Here is a 19,242-nt window from a genome sequence, read left to right as displayed (position 1 = left end):
CTCGCCACTGCCTAGCAAGTAGGCCACTTGCCACTGATTTCCAGCGCCGTCTGACCTTTTGGACGCACTCCTCGACGGCCGGAGCTGGTAACCTAGACTGCTAGCTCACTGCCTGCCAAGTGAAGACTCGCCGCCGCCTAGCAAGTAAGTCACCCGCGAAGGATTTTCAGTGCAGTCCGACTTATTGGATACACTTCACCATGACTGCCTGTGCTCCCTGCCAGTCCCTCCTGCGAAGCCAACGCTAGCACACGCTATCCCCATCAGCCAAGAAGACTACAGCTACCACCAAGGGTAGCCCCAGCGCATTTGTCAGTCAGCCTGGTGTCCTGAGTTTGAGCCTTGCCTGTGGCAAAATCCACTCAAAAAACTAGCCTGACACGACTCCGGCAACAAGTTGAAAACTAATAGCCCGGTCCACCTGTGCGTTTAACCTCCAGTATTTCATCTGCACCCATCCCTACCTCCACGCAACCAAACTCAACCAGGAAAAATCCAACGTGCCCCAAAAATCAAGATCCCGGAACAAGCCCGGTGGATTGAGTAGCCAGACCCCTGTTTCCCCACCAACCAAGAACTACCAAACATGCAGCAACACAGCTCCCAAGAAAGTAACCCAGGTATCCCCTCCCCTAACCGCTGACATCAAGATTCAAGCAGAACTCCGTCGCCAGTGTCTTCTAGCAAGTCTGACACCATTCCAAACCATAATTCCAAAATTGAAGACCACAGTTTTGAATATCCATATACATATATTCGAAATAACTCTCCATTCCCAGTCTCGCCAAAATCCTAAGTACTTATCATCCCCCTCAGTGTTGGAGGACTTGAACCACTAAATCGGTACATCATCTTGTCCAAACGCAAGAAGAAACCCATAACAACCTACTACTGATACCTGAACTCAACGATTACCACTACGAAGATATTGCAGACAGAATATCGGCAGTCGACGACATCCCCACACCAGTAAGCTTTCATCCATCAGACACATACCCAATCCACAATCCAGAAGACTTCCTTGAAGTAGGAGAAGAAGACAACTCCTAAGACTCAGATGAAGAAGAGGAAACACCGGAGGAAGCGCCCATGTACAGTGAATGCGATTCCCAAACCACACCTCAAACAATAGAACAGAAAATTCAAACTGATCCCGGTTTTCAAACCATACCTCAAACTGTAGAACAAGAAATCCAAACTGACCCACTACCTGAACCCACAGAACCAACACAAACTGACAGTCCACATCCAGGTCATTCTCATATCTCTCCTATAGCCCCACGATCTCCGCCAACCAAGTCTCGAACCCGTACTGCACAAAAGAAGCCTCAACCTCACTCACTGCTCATTATGTGCTTCAACTGTTTACAGCTGAACCATTCTGCTGCAAATTGCACAAACCAAACCCGCTGTAACCGTTGTGGTGACCATCACCACCACTCCGTCTGTCCACTTCCCCGAGACCAGCCTAAAAGGTGCAAACTGCAGTGGCTAGCACACCGCTTCTTATCCAGGTTGCCCATTCTTCAAAAAGGCTATTAAAGCCCACCACATAGCCAGAAAACACTTCCGACTACCACAACCGACAAACCACCACATACTCCCACTCCTGGATCTCAATATAAATCCCCCCACGCCCCTGTATACCACCAAAGCCGCACATCACAACCCAAACACACCAATCACAACCCAACCCCACCACACAAGTTCTCAGAAATCTCCTCCTCCTACTAACCAATATCATATAAACCAAGTATACTGCCTCCCCCATCCAGTAATACTGCATGCCCCAACACTCCACTTTGCATCCCACACCACAAGCATCTCCCTAAACACTGACACCCTCCTTACCAAAGCCTCAAATCAAAGCCACCACCACATTTCAATTGCTCCATTTTCTCCTCTCCTTACCCTTTGAAATACTGGAATTGCACCAAAATAAAACCAACAGTCTACGCCCACAGGGCCCCACATCAAGTTGAGATAAAGGACCCAATGAGGTTGGGGATCTCAATAAATCCACAGCTGCCGCTCTTTGAGCAGCAGCAGTCGCTCCGCGAGGCTCAGGCTCCTGCATGTGATTGGTTGTTTGCTTCCCTTGTTCTGGAAGGAGACACGTGCAAACTGGGGGATTTATATTCTAAGATGCAATGTTAGCATTGTGTATTCTGATCTTGGTCACCCGTGAAGGTGAACATGTCTGTTCTAAGCTTTCACTCTGATGAGGAGATCCGGCCTAGGTAACGGGATAATGTAAATTTTATTCTGATTATGTCTTAAATTGTTTCACTTGCAAGAATTTTGCGGGGCAGTCTCACATCTGCAATGTTCTAATTTATTTTTAAAAGAGCACTTTTCAGCACTTTCACACTTTTATTTTTGGGGTAGGCAACCTTAACATATTATTTGTAAAAAAAAAAAAAAAAAAAAGAACAACCTCAAGTCACTTGAATTTTCTTTGTTTGCCTGTTTTCGGTAAAATGGGGAACTGAAGGAATCTTCAGTTCCACAACAGATAATCATTGCATGGTGGTGCTTTTAGAATCTCCTTGATGTCCGTTAGCTTACTTGTGTTTTCTAATTTGCTACTGTTTGGCTGTTAATTAAGCAGATCTGGCCAACAGCTGAAAACTGCAGATGATGATGATGTTGATGATGATGATGATGATGATGATGATGATGATGATGATGAAGATGATGACCGTTAATTCTAAAATTTTAAATTCCCTTGAAGGTATGAAAATTACCCTCTCAAAGACTAAATTGATGTCAGTAGGTAAGAAATTCAACAGAACTGAATGTCGGATTGGTGATACAAAGCTAGAGCAGGTTGATAATTTCAAGTATTTAGGTTGTGTGTTCTACCAGGATGGTAATACAGTAAGTGAGATTGAATCAAGGTGTAGTAAAGCTAATGCAGTGAGCTCGCAGTTGCGATCAGCAGTATTGTGTAAGAAGGAAGTCAGCTCCCAGACGAAACTATCTTTACATCGGTCTGTTTTCAGACCAACTTTGCTTTACGGGAGCGAAAGCTGGACTCAGGATATCTTATTCATAAGTTAGAAGTAACAGACATGAAAGTAGCAAGAATGATTACTGGTACAAACAGATGGGAAAAATGGCAGGAGGTACTCGGAATGAGGAGATAAAGGCTAATTTAGGAATGAACTTGATGGATGAAGCTGTACACATAAACCAGCTTCGGTGGTGGGGTCATGTGAGGCGAATGGAGGAGGATAGGTTACCTAGGAGAATAATGGACTCTGCTATTGAGGGTAAGAGAAGTAGAGGGAGACCAAGACGACGATGGTTAGACTCGGTTTCTAACGATTTAAAGATAAGAGGTATAGAACTAAATGAGGCCACAACACTAGTTGCAAATCGAGGATTGTGGCGACGTTTAGTAAATTCTCAGAGGCTTGCAGACTGAACGCTGAAAGGCATAACAGTCTATAACGATAATGTATGTATGTATGTATGTATGTATGTATGTATGTATGTATGATATCACGTTTAAACCTGACAGCGTTTGTTTGGTGCACGGAACATCGGCCGGGTTCCGAGGACAACCATAAATCAAAGTGCTTGTGTGCACTCCCGCAGTGGAAGAGTTATTTAAGAATTTTGAGTGTCATGAATCTGGGCATTTTAACAGGAGATCTAATTTCCAGCATCAACTGTGCCTGTTAATGTCTTTGGGCTATCTCTTTTTTTTTTTTTTGCTAGTGGCTTTACGTTGCACTGACACAGGTAGGTCTTATGGCGACGATGGCATAGGCCTAGGAGTTGGAAGGAAGCGGCCGTGGCCTTTACTAAGGTACAACCCCAGCATTTGCCTGGTGTGAAAATGGGAAACCATGGAAAACTATCTTCAGGGCTGCCAACAGTGGGATTCAAACCCACTATCTCCCGGATACAAGCTCACAGCCGCGTGCCCCTGACCGCACGGCCAACTTGCCTGGTATATCTCCTTTTTAATCTATTTCAAAAGTGTTTAATAATGGCTATGACTGAGTTCAAGAATTGAAGTGTCACCAGGTTACGTTCCCGGGTAGGGTTGTCTAGCATCTTCCACATCCTGTTCTCCATCTGTTCATATTACCCTTTGTTGTCCTTGTTTGTGTATTCTTTTTCTTTCCTTTGCTTGTTTATTAATTCATTGTTTTTTTATGTGTATAATGTTACCACACAGTAAAATTGTCAAGTAATAAAAAATAAGGGATGTAAATTTATTTAGAATTTGCTTTATGTTACGCCGATGCAGAAAAGTCTTATGCTGATGATGGGAAGGTTCTAAGAGTGGGAAGGAAGTGACTGTGGCCTTGATTAAGGTAGAGCCCTAGTGTTTGCTTCGTGTGAAAATGGGAAACCATGGAAAACCACCTTCAGGGGTGCTGATAATGGGGTTAGAACAATTCGAACCCACATGCAAGCTGCAGGGAAGTAATTCATTAATTGAAAGGAGCTTTCAAAATGAGCTCTACCGGGCGAGTTGGCCGTGCGCGAAGAGGCGCGCGACTGTGAGCTTGCATCCGGGAGATAGTAGGTTCGAATCCCACTATCGGCAGCCCTGAAGATGGTTTTCCATGGCTTCCCATTTTCACACCAGGCAAATGCTGGGGCTGTACCTTAATTAAGGCCACAGCCGCTTCCTTCCAACTCCTAGGCCTTTCCTATCCCATCGTCGCCATAAGACCTATCTGTAGTGAAATTAAACTGTAGCAAGCAATTGGCACTGCATCTGATATACCAGACACTTGTTGGCTACAGGGAGCTCTCAAGTTTGAATTCCATTCATCTTAACATAGAAAACTAAATGGGATGAGCTGAAGTTACTAACCTTGATGGTGTCTCCTTCATTGAACGGTAACTCCTCCTCACAGGCATCGGGGTTGGGGGACATGGTGGTGGGGTCATAGTCGAACAGCGCCACGAACCAGCGCGTGCGCTTGTCCCGGCCATGGTGAGGCGGTGGGCCCTGAGGACCCATAAGGCGGCCAGGAGGGGGCCCACCGCCTCGGTAGACCCGCTCGCCATGTCGCCCCCGAGGTTGCTCCATGTAGTATTGGTCCCTGAAACACAGAAGAGGATGAGTATGTGGACATGGCTGACTGTTACAGGTTATAGAAAATAACCCAACAATCTTTCACTAAATTCTATTAGAATATTAATATTAATGATCAAAGATGTCTTGTTCCATTTTTGTTCAAATGATATGTAAATCATGTTTTTCAGGCTTAGTTTTGAGGGCTTGAGACAATACTGTTGTCAGTTGTCTGAATATGAGTCTCTGTTTCTCTGGTGGAACTTGGTATGGCGACTTGGACAAAATAAGAAGTAATCATATCTGGGAAGGATACTATTATTGTCAGGATTATGTGACACCAGTCGTCCTCTATCTGGTTATGATTTGCCTCGGAAAACCTGAGTCTCTCTCAACAGGTTTTGTTGCACCCGTCATGACCAATGTGGTTCATCTCTATACAGGGTGATGCCAAACTCTGACAAACTTTCAAAAGTTGTTCTGGGATACCTTCTAAGTATATTGGTATAAAGGACTAATTTTCTTCGGTGGCTCATTACAGCATAATAATGTAATTATGTATAGTAATGGAGGCTTTTACGACCAGCACTAAAAATCACATCAGTGTTTTTCGGGCTTGTAGGTCGTCGTCCAGGAGCACGTGATGGTCCCAACGTTTCACTGAAGACTGAGTTCGGCATTGTCAAGGGTGGAAAATTCTAAATTCCCATGGAGGAAATTAGATATTTTTCACTGATAGAGCATGTCAAAAATGTCAAAAACATATCAGATGTAAGGCTTTTCAGGCATTTGCTCTATTAACCAGCGTTTCATCTTAGGTCTGACACTAGACTCGTCAGAGTGGGATGTGTCAGACCCTACCCACTGACAGTCTGACTGTGCCTCTTATAAGGGCTTCTGATAAGTTCACCTGCATACACCCCAGAGTCAGTGGGTAGGGTCTGACACATCCCACTCTGATGAGTCTAGTGTCAGACCTAAGACGAAATGCTGGTTAATAGAGCAAACGCCTGAAAAGCCTTACATCTGATATGTTTTTGACATTATTGTCAAGGGTTCCGACTGACTTCGATAGCAGTGAAGCTTTTCGTGGAATGAAGTGGTGATGTAATTCCACCTCATTATATATTGGAGTCTACAGTATGCTGCTCACCTATTGGTCCGCCATGCTTGGGGAGGGGAGGGGGGTTGCTGATTGGCTGTTCTTTGGCCATTGGTTGAAGTATTAAGGAGCCCGTGTTACATGGGCCTTCCTTGGCAGAGACAGGCAACTGATCACCCGTTGCTTTTGCTGTTCTGCTTCGGCCATCATGTTCTTCAGGATTTAAGGCTTTCAGTCTTCGTTTACCTGTTCAATTTCCTCCTTACGGTTGAAGCTGTTGGTGTGCTTCAGGATTTCAATGGCTTCCCTCTGTAGCCGGGCGTGATAAGACACTGTAGTTGACAGTACTTTGGTGTCACTGTACTGTATGTGATGGCCTGCTAGCAGCGAGTGTTCAGCGACTGATGATCTATCTTTTTTTTTTTTTGCTAGGGGCTTTACGTCGCACCGACACAGATAGGTCTTATGGCGACGATGGGATGGGAAAGGCTTAGGAGTTGGAAGGAAGCGGCCGTGGCCTTAATTAAGGTACAGCCCCAGCATTTGCCTGGTGTGAAAATGGGAAACCACGGAAAACCATCTTCAGGGCTGCCGATAGTGGGATTCGAACCTACTATCTCCCGGATGCAAGCTCACAGCCGCGCGCCTCTACGCGCACGGCCAACTCTCCCGGTGATGATCTATCTGCTTGTTCCAGCCAGAAACGTCTGTTGTGCTCCTTCAATTGTGTGGCGATGCTGTGTTTGTAGTGCCTATGTGCACCTGGCCGCAGCTGTACAGGATCATGAAGACACCTGCTGTGGAGAGAGGATGGCACTGGTCTTTGGCAGACCTAAGTAGTTCCTGGATTTTCTTTGTTGGCTAACTATGATTTATTTGGTTTGCTACCCCAATCATCCTTTTTTTCTGTGAAAATACCTAAATATCAGTGAAAACCCCTGTAATATGCAATAAACACAGAGTAATGCAATAACCCTCACACGAAACATGTACACTTTTGTCACAGTGCGTTCAGTCTGTTCTGTCAGTGTACTGTACAGTGCAGTACGTAACAAATCAGAGCTGTTCCCTTACAGGTAAAGTTCAAAATGTCCACAAACATGATCATGGCATTGTTGGCTTCCAGCACGTCAAAGAACTCCTGCATGACAAAATTCTGATACCCCAGTGTTTCAAGTCGTCCATTTCATGACCGTATCGATGAGTATAATCAAGAAGTTAATATAAAGAACCACCTAATCGATACTTTATTTTTTGCCTATATATATATATATATTAACACTTACAGGACATGTTTCGACCACTCAGTGGTCATCTTCAGCTGTATAAAGAAAAAACTAAGAGGAAAAAAACATTAGGATAATAAGCACAAGTGATACTCTCAAAGTTTCATAAACTTAACCATAACAGGTATTTTATTTGATCCTGTATTGACTTGTCTGAATCTATTAAAGAAACTATTTGAAATACATAGGTCAAGTCATAAGTCACGGCAACTAATTTTTTTCTTGTGAACGGGAGACTACACGAAAAATCTAAGATATGCATTTGGAAACGTATGGTATGTACTTGTGTACGATGCCACTAATTGGTGTATGTAAACAACAGTGTGGGTGTAAGCATGCCCCCAAGTTCAGTGTGTGAGTGAGAGCGTCACAAAATGGAAGTCAACAAGCAGGAGCAACGATCGTATTTTAAAATAGCAGTTTTCCGCGGCAGAAATGCCCGCCAATGCCATGCAGAGATGCGGGAAGCATTAGGTGTGCATGCCATGCCCTATAGAACAGTGGCGAGGTGGGTGGAGACGTTCAAATGGGGTAGAGTATCAACTGCAGATTTGCCTCGCCCAGGCCGCTCAGTGTCCATGGACAAAGATGTACGGATAACGGTGATTGATCAGCGTTTACATGAGGATGGGCGCTGGACTCTAGCGTCCAGATCTTTTGGACACCGCCATAATCCTACACGATAACGCGACAGCTCACACAGCAGCCATCGTTCAGCGTCGCTTACAACAGTGGGGATGGGAAGTTCTTCCACACCCACCTTATTCGCCTGATCTGAACCCATGTGACTATGAGCTAATCCCCAAAGTCATGAAGCCATTATGTGGACAACGGTATGATAACAAAGGGGACATCGTAACAGCAATTCGGAGAGAGGTGTCACACGTTAGCGATACACATGCTGCGAATGGTATTCAGCGCCTGCCCCACCACTGGCAACGCACAGTAGAAACCTTGAATGATTATTTTGAAGGTCTGTAACCAGTGGAGACCTGTCCTTTGTACGTAGTCTTGTGTATTTGCTGTCTGTACCATAATAAAATGTTTACCAATGGTCTGTGTTCTGTCTCTTTCCTACGAGAATTTCCTGAAGTCAGAATTTGTTTTCAGGCACTATGCATAAGTACATGCCCTATATTTCCAAATGCATATCTTAGATTTTCCGTGTTGTCTCCTGTTCGAGAAAAAAAATGGTTGCCATGACTTATGACTCGACCCTCGTAGTTCATGTTGGGTCCACCTTGTCAATACACTTTTAATGATAAAATAAATAATTTTCAATCATTAAAAGTGTACTGACAAGGTGGACCCAACACAAACTATTTTAAATAGTTTCTTTAAGAGACTCCAAAAGTTTTTAGGTGGAACTCAGCTTTGCCCTGTCTAGGTGAAGTACTTTATATGATCTTCCCCTGAATGCGACTGGGGAGAACTTAAACAATCCATCCACCATATTGTGCAGGAGTGCTCAAAGAGGGCATGACTCTGTCAATGTTTTAACGCTTGTCATAAAGTGGTTGGCAAATCTTGACTTGATACTTTAGGCTAGTGGCTTTAAAAAATTCCTGTGTGACAAAATTGTGACACCCCAGTGTTTGTCAAGAACTAGCATTTAATATTTTTAGTGTAATACAGGTACAAAGCTAACTGGGGCAACAAACCAAACAAAATACAATTACTGTGTAATTCTGCCAACAGAGACCAAGGGTCTCTTATACCAATATACTTAGAAGGTATCCCTGAACAACCTCCAAAAGTTTGATAAACGTAACCATAAGAGGTATTTTATTTGATCTTGTATTGACTTGTCTGAATCTATTAAAGAAAGTATTTAAAATAGTTTATGTTGAGTCCACCTTATCAATACATGCACTGACACAGGTAGGTCTTATGGTGATAATGGGGATAGGAAAGGCCTAGGAGTTGGAAGGAAGCTGCCGTGGTCTTAATTAAGGTACAGCCCCAGCATTTGCCTGGTGTGAAAATGGGAAACCACGGGAAATCATCTTCAGGGCTGCCGACAGTGGCATTCGAACCCACTATCTCCTGGATGCAAGCTCACAGACGCACGCCCCTAATCGCATGGCCACCTCGCCCGATGCTACTTTAGGTATTAGTATAATAGTTTAGTTTTTATTTCATATGTGTGTATAGCACTAGCATGGTTTGGAAATTTCCTGGGTGTGTATGGTTCAAAACTGATAGGAGGGGATGAAGTTCTATCGAGCGTTCAACTAATGTTTAATGCTGGGCAATTTTTTTTCCAAACACTCCATCCAACGTATAGAATTATACGAAGAATAATCATAAATATGAAAAAAAACCTGAAAGTACTGTATTTGCACACCTGCCAGAAGTTGTGTTGTTTCTACTTCTACCCAAATTCAATTCAATTCAATTCAATTCAATTCAATTGGTCAATCTGTTCTTCACAGCTGCATTTTATTTTTCTGTTGATTTGATTCAAATGCCTTGCTTAATGAGAAGTCTATTGTCGTTTTGCCAAAACACGTCAGATAAACATAGGATGCAACATGGTTTCTAGAATTTTCATGACACGTACGTAGAGAATGGAAACTGCCCATATTCTTGATACTATCATTGGGTCCAGTCTTAAAAAAAATAAAAATAAATACAACTAGCAAAATAGTTGCTATTTACACTCAACTCTTCCTCATACAAATTATTTTCTTCTAATTCTGAAGATCATCACTTACACTATCCTGTAAATCACTATCTTAAAAACTCCTCGTGTTCAGAAACGTGCATGCTGCTACTTGCCATAACGGCTACTGGCTTGAAAGGAATTTGCAATATTTCTCAGTTGCCCTATGCACATGCTGTGGAGGTCAAACAAAGGGAAACTTGGAAATACCCTCGCTCCAACCTTCTAGTTTATGAAAAACCTTAACACAAGGGCCATCTGTTACAAACCGGGTGCACTATAAGAAGATAAAACGACCAGGCGAGTTGGCTGTGCGGTCAGGGCGCGCATTTGTGAGCTTGCATCTGGGAGATAGTGAATTGGAACCCCACTGTCGGCAGCCCTAAAGATGGTTTTCTGTGGTTTCCCATTTCAACACCAGGCAAATGCTGGGGCTGTTACCTTAATTAAGGCCATGGCTGCTTCCTTCCCACTCCCAGGCCTTTCCCGTCCCATTGTTGCCATAAGACCTGTCTGTGTCAGTGCGATGTAAAACAAATAGCAAAGAAAAGAAGATAAATGATACTCAGTAATGCGCAGGCCTACCTTGTTAACAGAGTTGTAGGCCATGCGAGCGACAGCGAATGTACCTAGCTATCCGAGTTTGCTGGGTTAAAGAGTTAAGGAATTGAAGGATATAGGCCTGTATAATAGGGTACAGATGAAAATCAAAAATAGAAATAAGAACAGAAATTTACACAAAGGATTAACATAATGGCAGGCAATATGGGAGAAAGAAAGATGAAAACTTGAAATTTCATGGATCAACTTCACCTAGGTCTTAAAAGTTGTTGAAATCATACGAGAATAACAGCCGACCACAAAAGGTCAGATAGCAAAAAAAAGAGGGGAGGAGAGGAGTTAGCAGAAGTATGCCGAAGCAATGCCATTTCGGCTGGTATTCCATAGTTAGAACTTCATGTTTCACAAACTTGTAAGCACTTTGGGGACGAATTTGATACGTAGAGGGTATGAGAATAATCGAGTGCCTGGATATCATGTAGCATTAGAGTTGGTTCATCTGAGGAGATACAGTGGAACCTCAATTCTCCATTTTTGGAGGGACCCTGGAAGAAAAAAAAAAAAAGAAAAAAAACGTACAAAACGGGAAAACGAAAAATCCGGGAACGAATGAATGATCAACAATTTGGCTAAATACCACAAAAATGAAATATCTTACAAACGCCCTCAAACCAAACCAAACCAAACCAAACCAAACCAAACCAAGCCAAGCCAAACCAAACCAAACCAAACCACAGCCTCAATGGGCCTTCTTTTTTTTTCTTTTTTTTTTTTGCTAGTTGTTTTACGTCGCACCGACACAGATAGGTCTTACGGCGACGATGGAACAGGAAAGGGCTAGGAGTGGGAAGGAAGCGGCTGTGGCCTTAATTAAGGTACAGCCCCAGCATTTGCCTGGTGTGAAAATGGGAAACCACGGAAAACCATTTTCAGGGCTGCCGACAGTGGGGTTCGAACCTACTATCTCCCGAATACTGGATACTGGCCGCATTTAAGCGACTGCAGCTATCGAGCTCGGTAATGGGCCTTCTGCCTACCAAGCGACCACCCTCGGTCCGAAGGCCTGCAGATTACGAGGTGACACACGGTCAGTGTGACAAATCCTCTCGGCCGTTATTCCTGGCTCTCTAGACCGGGGTCGCCGTATCACCATTAAATAGCTCCTCAATTAAAGGTAATCGTAGGATGACAACGTGGAACCAGCCCTCATATCCAGGTAAAAATGCCTGACCCGGCCAGTAATCGCACACGGGCCCTCCGGGTGAGACCGCGGGACTGGTTTCAAATGTTAATCGCGGTACACGGCTCGAAACTTTACATTCAGTTTTACCGGGGAAACTTTGTCGAATTCCTTTAAACACTTCTTTCAGTTCAGCAAATTTGAATAGCAAAAATCTTCGAAAAATCGAATACCCGTAACGCCAAGCCAAACAACAATCGACCATAAGTAGTTTTTAATTCTCTAATCTAATAAAATAAAGCACATTAGATACAAAAGCGTCCAACATGATGGAGAAATCCTTTTTTGAAATCTCCCATTGTAATTTGGTCACCGGTATACTCTTCCTAGTCAGTTTATGGAAATCTTGTACCGCGTAAATTAGGCCTACATCAACTTTTAAAGGTTATATTGAACTCAAGAATATGTTTGCGTACCAATCAATACTGGTCTGCATTTAGGGCAGTCGCCCAGGTGGCAGATTCCCTATCGTTTCGAATGTATCAATCCTCAAGTTCTCGAATGCATTATATTCAATTCTGCCCGTCACTAATCACAATCAAATTAGAAAGAGAAAAAATATCATTAACACTTCCAAAATTACGATTATTCGCGACCTTGAGCTCAGCTGGAAAGCACGCTCGCTGTACAAGTCGGTACGAGTACGAAATGCGACAAAGTTTTTAAATGTAATGCGCGCAAATAAAATGACTGCAGTTTTTATAACATTTTAACACAAAAACGTGAAATTCCCAGTCTTATATTACGAGGAAACAGTAATGGGCAATTCCAAAACATCCCATGGCATTATGTACCGGTATGTAAGTTGCAACATCTGTTCTGGTCTCGATGGCATAATCGTATACGATAATATTAAAATACTAAATTTGTGTTACTTAAGAAGGAGCATTTTCGATTCCTGCCTGAAAGACCAGTGACTATACAGTGCCTGAGGGAAATGCCGAAAACCTGCTTGGCAATACACTCGAAAAAAGTAAAAAAAATATACATCTAACCCTGGACATTATGTAGACTTTTGCAAGTATGAACATTTGACGAAACTCGTTCCATCTTCAAATAGAGCTGTCGAAATGCACTCTGTCTCCTTCCAATTGTTGTGGGCACACTCTGCTTTATGATTTCCGAGGATTCTCTAAACAATAGTACCCAAATGCGATGCTAAGATGATCCCTTAGGCAAGTTCAACGCTGATTGCTTTTCCATTACAGTACTTCCTCAAATTACCGCAATGACAGGACGTCAACACCAAGATCCGTAAGTATGCTGTAGCCGTCCTTTCGTAAGATAAAGTTTGTTGAAAAATGTGTGATCGAGGATTTAGCGTTGATGGGACTGAAATTTCTGGACAGTTGATCCGGGAAATAGTTTCTTCGAGGAACGGATAACGCAAGACTTTTACAACGCGATTTGATTAGGATGCTCGCTGGACCACATTATTTGAACAAATAATACGGGAAAACATAGGTTCCGGGAATGTATAATTGAGGTTCTACTGTAAATGCCATGGTCAGCTCAGACCTTACAATTGTCACTGATACAAAGTATAAGCCTCAAGAGAAAGGAGAAAAATTCAATGCACCTGTCATCACGATCCCGACGTGGTGGTGGGTGGTCCATCCGACCACGTTCGTGGGGCAGTAGTGGCGGCCGCCCTCTTTCTGCATGACTGCGAGGCACATAGTGACCACCTCCAGGACCTGGTCCCTGAGGATGATGAACACGCATCACTCCCCGCCGTCCATCCATGTAGTCATCCTCACTGAAGTTGGCCTCGCTCGCAGAGTCCTTCGTGATCTCTGTAGACAGACACAATAACTTATCACAAGTCCAGTTTTGGATATTTCTAAGCATCAATATAAACTAACACCATTTTCTGAAAGTTTGACAGGAATGGTCATGTGATAGTTGAAATCTTTGGGAAGATTTTGTCTATCCTATTTTACTGTCTTCACATCAAGAATAAAAGTACTTTTTTTTCTTACATAAACCATAGTAAGTCAGTATTACCATATTTTCCTGCATAATTTTTCTACCCTTAATTTTGAAATGGAAATTTAGGGCAAAATAAAAATTTGCTTAATATTCCTTCTAAGACTATGTACAAATCTCTGCCATCAGTGTGTTTTCTATCTTTCTTTATTTCTTTCCTTCCTTTTTTGCAAAATGTGCGGTTGTGAAAATATCTACTGTTTCAATGGCCAGTCATCAGTTTGCAGGCAGCAAGTGAGAAGCCCAAGCGGCAACACTGTACTAACGAGACCGCTGGACAAGCTACATATAGTGTTGGTCTATGTTTGCTTGCAGCAACTATATAACAGACACACAGTTGGTTTATAACATATACCGTTCTTTATAACAGTTATTTTTAAAGAGGTAAGTGAATAGTGGTTAACGATTAGTAGATAAACAGAAGTTAAAATGCAAAGTTTAAATTAATAATGATTGAATTTGTAAAAAGACATTGGCAATCAAGCTGCAGCATATGAGTTTAGTGTTGAGCCATCACGTGTATGCTACAAACAAGAAGAGTAACAATGTGCTAAGACAACAGCCATATCATTTCAGGGACCAAAATTAGGCCAGTACCCAGAAAATGAAAAAGAAATGTTAAAATAAGATAAGATTAAGAAATTATGGCCGCCACTTTCATATAAAATGCATAGTAAAAGGCGCATAGTTTAAGCAAGGAGGGGACGGCTGTGAAGATTTGTGAATAGGAACAAACTTTCTCTTCAAAGAGGACATCTCTATATCAGCGATTGTCAAAAATCTATCCCAAAATGGAGGTGAAATTCCAGCAGTATTTTCTATTCAAATTTAATTTTGCACAACTTTTCCCTTCCCCATTTCTGAGGTTTAAATTGTTAACAAGGAAAAAAAAAGAATCAGGAAAATTAAGCAACTAAATATTGTATTTTGGTATTTCAGGTAGTCTTTATGAGGGAAACGGCAGATAAGAAGAAAATCTACTAAATAAAGTAGGGTCATTCAATGTCAAAGCAAACAGTGTGCTGCCCACAATTATTATGTCTGCCTCCATAGTGTAACGGTTAGCACTATTAGCTGCCGTCCTCAGAGGCCTGGGTTCGATTCCCGGTACTGCTAGAAATTAAGAATGGCAGAAGGGCTGGTATGTGGTTGAAATGGTACATGCAGCTCACCTCCACTGGGGGTGTGCCTGAAAAGAGCTACACCACCTCGGGGTTGAGGACACAAATTTACTTTTTTACAATTATTATGCCACCAAAGATAATGATTTTAATCACAGTTGAGGACAACATTGAAACAACATGTTCTCTACAATTAATTCCACTGAGGGGGTAAAAATCATATAAGTTTTGTTAAATTTAATTCCAAATAACTGATTTTACAGAAAAATATTAAGTTCCATATTGTTTTACATCTCAGAGTTATGAAATTTTATTTTTGTTGTCAGACTTTTGCAACCTTTGACTACTGTTTGCCAGCCACTTTCACAAACATGTCTACAGATGAATCATGATATGAAGGATTCACTTACTTATTCATATTTTAAAAATATTTGCAAATATATACAGGGTAATTTAAAAAATGCAAGTGAATACTACATGTTAAGAGCTGAAAATTATTAGGGGAGAGTTTAAAACATTACTACTTTCGGGAAGAAATACTGGTGGAATTTTACTTCATTGTAGGTATATTGTAGGGGCTGCGTGGCCGAGGCGGTAAAGGTGTGCTCGGTTGAACATGCGTTCAATTCCCCGCCAGGAAGTTGAAAAATACAAGAAATGAGATTTCCACATCCAGAGGTGCATACGGCCCTGAGGTTAATGCAGCCTACACCAAAAATGAGTACCAGGTTAATTCCTGGGGGAAAAGGTGGCCAGGCATGAAACTAACCACTTTATCACATCAAGTGTAAAGGTTATAGATAGTGGAAGCCTTTACCTTCCTCCCCTCCAATGGCAGTCACGGCCTATACGATGACTTTTTTTAACTTAGGTATATTGTAATTTAAAAAAAGATGAACTGGGGTATGAATTTCAATTCTTTCCACCTATTTAATGAGAGAGTTCACTAACTATAATATAAGGTGGAAAGTACAAATGAACTCATTGATGCTAAGAAGACTCAAGAATAGTGCCCTCACGGAATGCAGATACGCCCCTCCCAGATGGAGCAGGGAAATAAAACTGATATCAATGGGGCTGAGATGACTTAACAATGGCAATGCTTCCTATCTTACAGTATTAAGAGTTAATATGTACATAAATGCTCTATTTTATGTCCTAAGGCACCAGTTATTACAGAGTGTACAACTGACCTATGGAGGGGATGTTCATGTGATTGGCTGGGTAGATCTCTTTATCGCTGAGGTTCTCATCGGGCTCAATCACGACCTGTCCATGAGCATCCACTCGCATCGTCCTATGTCCCGTGTGGTGCCTCATGTGAGCAGGGACGGCGCTGCCATAGCGATCCCTTTGGCGGCGGTCTCCCTTCATACCATCCATACCATCCTGCAACAATTCACAAGCTATAAGTAGAGGTGTGAAATTACACCATTAAGCTCTTTACTTACAGTATAGCTGAGGTAAGCAACAGGAAGCTACCTCGCTCCTCATTTCCCTAGAACGCCTCTTCAGTAATGCCTAGGCCATCAATGACAGCTGATGGCAGAGCTGTTGAGGATCCAACCAGCCTTAGGGCTGAAGACTTGAAATAATAATAATAATAATAATAATAATAATAATAATAATAATAATAATAATAATAATAATAATAATAATAATAATAATAATAAAAAACCATTTTACAGCATTCTTTTGTTGAAGAAGTAGCATTACAATTATTCCCCGTTTTGTTCTTTCTTCAGGGCTGTTGACAGTGGGATTCGAACCCACAATCTCCTGGATGCAAGCTCACAGCTGCGCGCTCCTAACTGCACGGCCAACTCGCCCGGTTGTTTTGTTCTTTTGCTAGGCCTATTTCAGATAGGTAAATTAAATTAAAATATTAGGCCTATATAAATGGACATGAATAAATGAATGAATGAACAGCCTAAATGTTTGTAGTAGAGCAAAGGTCTTGTGTATAGGGAGTGTCCAGAAATATAGGCCTACTCCCTCTACAGGGATGACTTGCTTGTACTTCTTGGTGAGCCTTTCCAAGAGAGTTTCATTCCTATTGTTAATTTCATTATCTATGTTGTGTACAAAAGCAAACACTTGAACAAACACAAACTTATTTTTACTGATTCACCAGTTTACAAGTATTCATTCACTTTAAATTGCAGTGAAACTAAAGGTTGTTCTCGCTGGTAACCATGAAAATTAACTATGTACATTATTTACAAAATTATGCTTATTAGTGGGAATGACTGTTGTCAGTTCCTGAGTGTGCTTTAAGTCACAATAATATTCTCATTGCGAGAACAAAAATATTAAGGGAAACCCTATCTTGAAGTGCATGAAATCAAAAGTAAGGAATTAAGTCCTTCTGTACAAGGTATAATGGGACATAGAATACGTTACGAGAATGCTGAAAGCGAAGAAGACTACAGTGAGAGGGAGAAAGGGAATGGCTCCTTCCGAAGTTATGCTTGCGCGTGCAGAGGTGAAACCTCTTGACCTGTGTCTGTCCACGTGTCCAGACCACATTTTCAAATAGGGGATACCCTACGTGGCTGGAGTACGGTGTAGACAGGTCGGCATACGGCAATGTTAAAACTAAGAAACAATGTTAGGTTTTGGTCCACCCAATCAATACACATCACTTTACAATTAAAAAAAACATATTAAATTATTTAGGGACATGTTTTGTCTTTATTTGGGACTTCATCACCCTTAAAGTCTTGTGGTAGATTACAAAACTCAAAATCAGAAATTGAAAAAAAAATGGAAGGACCCAAATGCCTTTTTAAGGACTATTTGAGAAACGCAAAAGATATAAGTACATATACATTATTTATATAAAATGACCTCACTTCTTGCAAAAAATGATTTTGTTGTCTTCAATGTTAAGAAATGAAATTTAACTTGAAATATGACAAGCCTGCTGTAACATCTCGTACAGAATCAATGTTCATTGTTGCTGTCCATATTTAAAATGGAAGCTCATCCTGCGTGCCAGTTTATACTGAAATTTGGCGTGACATTCATTAACCAGCGCTGCGTTCTGCCGTGTTGACTGTAGATGTAGGCATGTGGCGTGCAGTTTGATGAGGGCACCACAACAATCTACTTTCTTAACCTCCTGAGGCTCAGAACATTTCTCTTTTGGTCAAATGTCATAAAAGTGAATACTTCTTTAACAGTGTCTTGGTTGGAGAAAGTGAAGTGAGAAGCATATCACACCAAGGTAAATGAATTCCCAAAAAAATGGAGCACCAACAAAAGGTCAATTTTTAGTTATTTTATTTTTAAAATATTTCTTTTACATGATATTCATTTTTAAACAGGACGCCAGGCCTCAGGAGGTTAAATGTACATTATTCAGTATTTCAGTAGGAAATCTGTCAATTTGCACATATTTTGTCTGAGTTCTTTCCACTGTTGTCTGACTTTCACAACCTTTGAAGACTGTTTGCCGGCCACTTTCACAAACATGTCTGACCATCTGAGCTATGGTTTTCCTTGGTTTCTCTTGCCTAAGTGGGATCCCACACCATGGCTGCATGTACCCATCTTGACGGATGCTGTCTCCTCCCCCGTTTCCAGTTCATCTTCGAAGCTCTTTCTGCTACATCAGAAGTATTTACCAGTTTATGTAACTCTATCTCTGACAGTACTTTTCTCTGCATCTTGCGTGGCAGATCTTGATGGATGATCATTGTGTACAGACATAATCTAATCTTTTTTGTCCCATTCAAATCGAGTATTGGTCATACCAAACACATTATTTTTGCTAGTGGTTTAATATCACACTAACACATCAAAGGTTTTCGCCGACATTAAGGATGGGAAGGTAGCGGCCATGTCTTTAATTAAGGTACAGTCTCAGCACTTGCCTGTTGTGAAAATGGGAAACCATGGAAAACATTTTCAGGGCTGCTCATGGTGGGATTCAAATCCATCATCTTCCTAATGCAAGCTCACAGCTACACGACCCTATGTGGCCATCTCACTCGGTATGCCGTGCATCAAAATGTTACTATAACTCACTTAGAATTTATGTTCTTTATATGCATTAGCACGTGTATGTACAGTTGTCCATTTTGCTTTCCAGTGTAACACCAAATGAATGTACATGTTTAAATTTATTGGCAATATTTTTTACATAGTTTATGCTGCCATTGGAGCACTTTAATCAGTCATATACATTAAAGTCTAATAGTATTAAATAGAGTCAGCTTTTCAGCTTCTT

General features: G+C 41.6%; 1 protein-coding gene across 1 annotated transcript in view; it reads right to left on the bottom strand.

The window, feature by feature from the left end:
* Nucleotides 1-19,242, bottom strand: part of Rbp (RIM-binding protein) — a 388,051-nt gene that overhangs the window by 111,137 nt on the left and 257,672 nt on the right. Inside the window, exons 18-20 of the mRNA XM_068230934.1 lie at nucleotides 16,202-16,397; nucleotides 13,478-13,694; nucleotides 4,841-5,072 (exon numbers count right to left, since the gene is read on the bottom strand). Of these exons, the coding sequence (XP_068087035.1) occupies nucleotides 4,841-5,072; nucleotides 13,478-13,694; nucleotides 16,202-16,397 (645 nt within the window). The remainder of the gene's footprint in view (nucleotides 1-4,840; nucleotides 5,073-13,477; nucleotides 13,695-16,201; nucleotides 16,398-19,242) is intronic.

Source organism: Anabrus simplex, chromosome X, assembly GCF_040414725.1.
Source record: "Anabrus simplex isolate iqAnaSimp1 chromosome X, ASM4041472v1, whole genome shotgun sequence".
NCBI classification, from domain to species: domain Eukaryota; kingdom Metazoa; phylum Arthropoda; class Insecta; order Orthoptera; family Tettigoniidae; genus Anabrus; species Anabrus simplex.
This window is presented reverse-complemented; position numbering and strand designations above follow the sequence as displayed.